Source organism: Scylla paramamosain, chromosome 1 (assembly GCF_035594125.1).
Source record: "Scylla paramamosain isolate STU-SP2022 chromosome 1, ASM3559412v1, whole genome shotgun sequence".
Classification (NCBI taxonomy): Eukaryota; Metazoa; Arthropoda; class Malacostraca; order Decapoda; family Portunidae; genus Scylla; species Scylla paramamosain.
In genome coordinates, this window is record NC_087151.1 from 13,653,846 (window position 1) to 13,660,000 (window position 6,155).

The following is a 6,155-nucleotide window of genomic DNA, read 5'->3' on the forward strand; positions in this document are numbered from 1 at the left end:
TTATTCGCTGAGTTTTCCTCAAGGAAGCTAACGAGTTTATCAGGCTTTCCTCGTAGCAGAAACGAGTGGACCTCTTGCGAGTATACATACAGTGGCACCTTAGCTCATCAGACCGCACGTTGGTCAGTCGAGTGATACGGTAACTTGTAGAACGGTAAATATTTCTTTCATAACCAAACACCTTTCCCTCTCCTCCCCACTGCAGCATGACACTCTTAAAGGCAAAAGACAAATGCACCTTGGGTTATGCACATGTGAGATGTCTGACATTCTGCTTCAACGAGAAATGTAGTAGATACAGATACTCGTACAGTACAAAGGCTCTCTCTCTCTCTCTCTCTCTCTCTCTCTCTCTCTCTCTCTCTCTCTCTCTCTCTCTCTCTCTCTCTCTCTGCACAGTTATCCTTACCGCTTAGAACGCAAGAAACTGCGAGTATTTGTTGATAAATGGGATATCGTCCTTGCCCAGTTTTTACTGTACTTACATCCCGCAAGCTGAAAACTCTCCCCTCATACTCCTCTAGTTGCTCAGTCCACCGTCTACCACAAACCTCGGGAATCACGCATGCCTCAGTCATCTTCACTCCTCTCCTCATCTCTCCCTGCAGTCCAGTCAGTGTTTCAAATTTAAAGTTTAATCTTAAATTTGTGGTCTAAAAAGGTATGATAGGATTTCATGAAATACAATTGTAAAGCTTTGCTTTATAACATTTGTTTAAATTGTCTGCATGATAATGAGAACTAAAACTGAATCCACTAGATATTTGTGCGAGATTGGTTTTGTGAGGGTTGCAAGATAACAGCACTAGAGAAGTCTCCCACACTGGAATGACAGAAAATGGGTAAGGTTAAAGACCTTTCATCAGCTGAGCGGCGGCAGCACTTGTACAAACTCTTTTACTGATGTTTTCATGCACGTAACATTAATATATATATATATATATATATATATATATATATATATATATATATATATATATATATATATATATATATATATATATATATATATATATATATATATATAAGATAAAACGTTTATTTTCATGTACACGTGAAAAAAAAAAATTATCTCCCCTTTTTGAGCCTCATTAATTCTTTAGGCTGGGACTGTGGGCCGGCTCTAGTCATCAAGGCCCACGTCACCTCGACTTTTCAAGGTGACAATCAACAACAAACAACATTTAGGCTGAAAAAATAATTTACTCTGAGTGTGGCAGCACTGCCAGCCGCCTGCACTGGTACAAACAGCTGCAGCCAGTCAATCCAGTTCTTGTGGGCGAGTCATAACGAGTAGAGCAAGCATACTGAGTGACATTTTAAGGAAGATTACTCTCTTCCTTCAAGCCGAACGAGACTGAATAGCAAGCTGCTACAATACTAGCCTATAAATGGCCCGCTCGCGTGAGGAGCAGTATGCTTCATCCACAGCAAGACGGACCCATGTGTATATTGTATTTGCGCAGCTCCCAAGGCCAGCAGTACCATGACGCCACACTGCCATCGCAGGTGAGAACGACTCAGCGGCATTTTAAGGCTAACTCAAAGAAACACAAACTCCCGGAGATTCGTGGGCATATATATATATATATATATATATATATATATATATATATATATATATATATATATATATATATATATATATATATATATATATGCCCACCAATCCTAGGTGGACCAAGTATTATAGGTGAAGAAGCAGTAGGTTGGTAACTGAAAGCTATAGGACATAATGAAAAGGGAATTTGAAAAGTAGGTTACAGTCAAAATATTTAAGTGTTAATTTAGCAGAAATGTGTTCAAGTAATGGAGTGAACACACTCCTAACAATATGAATGCAAGCATAGAGTATTATTTTATTTATTTATTTTATTTATTTATTTTTTTTTTTACTGGATAGATCATTTAAATGTTTTGGTACGTTGCTTATATTGATGTGTAGTAGAGGAAATGTGTCTGGGGCAACACCTTTATTCTCTGTTAGTTTATTGAACTGATATTCTGAGAAAAAAGTCACATTCTAAATTTTGTTGTCGCAATAGATTTGAATAGTTTAAATCAGCATCAGTATCACGCAGAGGAGAACGTGTATCACATCTATGAATGTCAACAGGATTGAATGCAGCGTTATGTAGGTGTCTTAGATTTTCCACTGATAGTACTGCATTAGGTGGGGAAGTGCTTTCAGCACAGTTTTCACATAAATTATCCTCGCCCGAGGAGCTCTCATCCACATCATAAAGCTGAACTATCAACTGCCCATACAAGACACAATTTTGATCAGCCATTGATATGCATAAACCATATCAGTAATATTTTTCTCAAGCATCTATGTAAGCATTGCATACTGGACCAATAACATTTAATAGTGCTCAAACTCATGGAATAAGAATAATGTTACTCGTTGATATGGAAAGAATTATAGCGTACCTTATCAGTTATATGAAGCGCTTGTTTGTTGATAAAAATGTTAGTGATGTTGAAGCATACCTTGGAAAGATAATAAGGAAGAAGTGCTGGAGAATATGGTGAAAGCGTACATAGTAATTACTGTAAATGTGCGGTGATTCAAAAGCTGATAATCACATGAGTATGAGTGATTCTTATTCAACAGGCAACCTGTAGATCCTGATAAGTTTTAACTTGACGGACTCTGCCATGTTAGTATTTAATAAGCACATTCCCGTCAACAGACCAACAACACTTTGTCATCTCTTAGCTTTCTGACAAATCCATAACATCTTTGCCTTACTTTTTGTCAAATCCTTATTGATGAATATCGCCTGTCTGCTTGTAACTGGCCCAGGTCTCGCTGCGCTGGACTCCGCCTCCTCACTCTCGTCCGTCTCTCCCACATTTTCCCTTCATCCCCTGGGGTAGCCAGGGGGTCCATGACGACGCTTTTGGGTTAAGCATCACGCACTGTTTTTAGATACCGGTGCGAGCGCGGTAGGTTGAGAGCTGTATGAAGATAGTGCGAGCTGTCCCATCCTCTCTCCGTTAACCCAGGCGATGCACGCGGTCAATGTCAGCTGTAGTTATGGGGTCACCTACACAGACTTTCTTGTTGATGAGCTCCAGTGTGATGGCTGTGACATCATTATTTGTCTTTGGGAGCCCTGTTATCCTTAAATCGTTTCTTCTGGAATACTGGTTCTGCTCATCCACTGCAGATCAGACAATCTAATTGAGGTGAGAAAAAAGCCTACATCTATTCTTGCCTTTTAAATCTAACCGTTAGTTTTATGTTTAAAAAGTGGAGGGAAGAAGGAAGGAAGGGGTCTGGGGAAAGAGGAGGGGGGAATATGGATGAAGTCGGGAGCTGCTGCTTGATGTGTCAGTGATATGTCTGTGTCATGCCGACGTCGCGTCAGATGACTCAGATCTGTTTTATCTGCTCAAGTCGAAGGTTGAGGTGCATGACGCGACAGTCTTTATTTTTTTCTGTAATTGTTGTATATTACCGTATATATTGATAAATATTATATTAATGCGCGTCATATGTTTGACTGTGAAGTATATTTACATTTCTACTAGTGCTCCAAATCTACCGCTACTACTACTACTACTACTATTACTACTACTATAACCATTACTAGTAAACTTATGAAGGCATATGGGTCGCCATAGCCAATCTGAACAGGATTTTGGGTTGCAGCCAAAAAAAATAGATAAGAATCACTGGGTTAAACAGATGGTAAAAGAATAGAATAATGATGATGATGATGATGATGATAATGATAATAATAATAATAATAATAATAATAATAATAATAATAATAATAATAATAATATTATTATTATTATTATTATTATTATTATTATTATTATTATTATTATTATTATTATTATTATTACTATTATATTATTATTATTATTGTTATTATTATTATTATTATTATTATTATTATTGTTATTATTATTATTATTATTATTATTATTATTATTATTATTATTATTATTATTATTATATTATTATTGTTACTATTATTATTATTATTATTATCATTAGTAGTAGTAGTAGTAGTAGTAATAGTAGTAGTAGTAGTAGTAGTAGTGGTAGTAGTAGTAGTAGAAGTAGTAGTAGTAGCAGCCTTTATTGCCACTCCAAAAATAACGAGAGAGAGAGAGAGAGAGAGAGAGAGAGAGAGAGAGAGAGAGAGAGAGTGTGTGTGTGTGTGTGTGTGTGTGTGTGTGTGTGTGTGTGTGTGTGTGTGTGCCAGTCGGATTGGCTAATTCAATATCATAGCTTTCTTGACACTATTTGTAGCTCATGTTCAAGGCTCTGTCTGATAAATAATAAACTTTTTCTTTCTTAGCATGAAAACCACGTTAGGAAGGCAACAAGAGTGACGTGGCCATCAGCATCTTTATGAAGAAAAGATAAAGCCACAAAGAAGGTTTCACACTGAGGCATCACAGCACGGAAGGAAGCGCAGAAGTGGTAACGGAGTGGAGTGAAGTAGACGCGGGATGAGGTGGTGGAGGCCAGTTCCGGTGTCTGTGCTGGTGGTGGTGCTCCTCGTCCTGATCTTTATCTCGTGGGGTCTTTTCCTTTTCTTTTATGAAAACTGGACCGCTTCCTTCTTCTCCCTGACCCGCATCCTCTCCGCAGCAGACACTGATGTTCATCCCTCAGACACTCACCCTCACGCCTTCAACATTCATCCCCACATCACAAACATTCTTTCCCACACCATAAATATCACCGCTACAGACATTGCCCCCAGAAATAATCAAGCCAACACTGCAGATATTCCCACTAATAGCACCAACACTCAGGCGTATGGCAGCCCCAACACCACTACCACCACCACCACCACCACCACCACTTTCCCTTCCTCGCGTGTCCCTCAAGGAGCCCCGAGCGATGCAGGTAAGCCGTGATTTTTTTTTTTTTTTTTTTACGTATAAGGGTAACCGGCCAAGGGAAACAAAAAAAAAAAAGAGGGAAAAAATCTCACTGAGGTGCCATTCCCAAAAGAGATATCAAAAGAATAATTGAAAATTAAAGGATAAGTGCCTCACTCTTGATCAAGTCATAGGAAGGAGGAAATACAGAAGCGGGCAGGGAGTTCCAGAGTTTACCAGAGAAAGGGATCAATGATTGAGAATACTGGTTGACTCTTGCATTAGAGGCGGATAGAATAGGAATGGGAGAAAGAAGAAACTTTTGTGCAGCGAGACCACGGTAGGAGGGGAGGCATGCAGTTAGCAAGACCAGAAGAGCAGTTAGCATGAAAATAGCGGTAGAAGACAGCAAGAGATGCAACATTGTGGTAATGATAATGCATGACATCCTCCTCGATAACGCTACTTAAAGAATCACAATGTGTTAATACATTGTTTACGTCATCTTTGAGTTATAACAAGATAATCAGTACAACGATCTCATTTTATTTTATTATTATTATTATTATTATTATTATTATTATTATTATTTTATTTATTTATATATTTTATTTATTTTTTTTCTTTTACGTATGAGGACCTCTGACCAAGGGCATTAAGGAAAAGAAAAAAAAAAAAGAATTATCCAAAATAAGAGGAAAAATTTCTTAACATAATAATATCATGGATGTTAACGCTAGTGGTTTCGTGCCTGCAGCCTCTGACGAGGAGTGCGCGGAGCAGTACCAGGGGGAGGGGCCAATGCGGCGCGTGGTGCTGTGGACGCCCTTCTGGCACTCCTGGGACGGCTGGAAGGGGATGATCCGCGACCACGGGGCTCTAAGGGAGGGTCGCTGCGCCACCTGGAGGTCAGTATGCCAGCCCAGGATTGTGGCATTGTGGATCATGTACTGTGTTTGTTGTAAGATTGGGTATTAATGAAGATTAGGCTATAACTGTTACCACTACTGATGATTAATATATTTGTTAGTACTTTTGTTGCTGCTGCTGCCTGTTACTACTACTACTACTACTTCTACTACTAGCTGCTACCGCTACTACTACCACCACCACCACCACTATGCTACTATTACTCCTTCCTTAATCTCCCATAGTCCTCACCTCTTGTCTCTTTCCGTCTCCTGACTGCACACTCCTGACAGGTGTGAGTTCCTGTGGGGCCCGAATGTGACCACGGCCCAGGTGCAGGAAGCCGATGCCGTGATGTTCTTCAGCCTGGACGTGCTGATGCGTCCCTTGCC

At 39.3% G+C, this 6,155-nt stretch overlaps 1 protein-coding gene across 1 annotated transcript in view; it reads left to right on the forward strand.

The window, feature by feature from the left end:
* The first annotated feature begins 1,255 nt into the window (after positions 1–1,255).
* Positions 1,256–6,155, forward strand: part of LOC135100997 (uncharacterized) — an 11,192-nt gene continuing 6,292 nt past the window's right edge. The window contains exons 1-4 of the mRNA XM_064004603.1: positions 1,256–1,509; positions 4,323–4,879; positions 5,612–5,762; positions 6,057–6,155. The exon at positions 6,057–6,155 is cut by the window's right edge and continues 43 nt beyond it. Of these exons, the coding sequence (XP_063860673.1) occupies positions 4,477–4,879; positions 5,612–5,762; positions 6,057–6,155 (653 nt within the window). The 5' untranslated portion in view covers positions 1,256–1,509; positions 4,323–4,476. The remainder of the gene's footprint in view (positions 1,510–4,322; positions 4,880–5,611; positions 5,763–6,056) is intronic.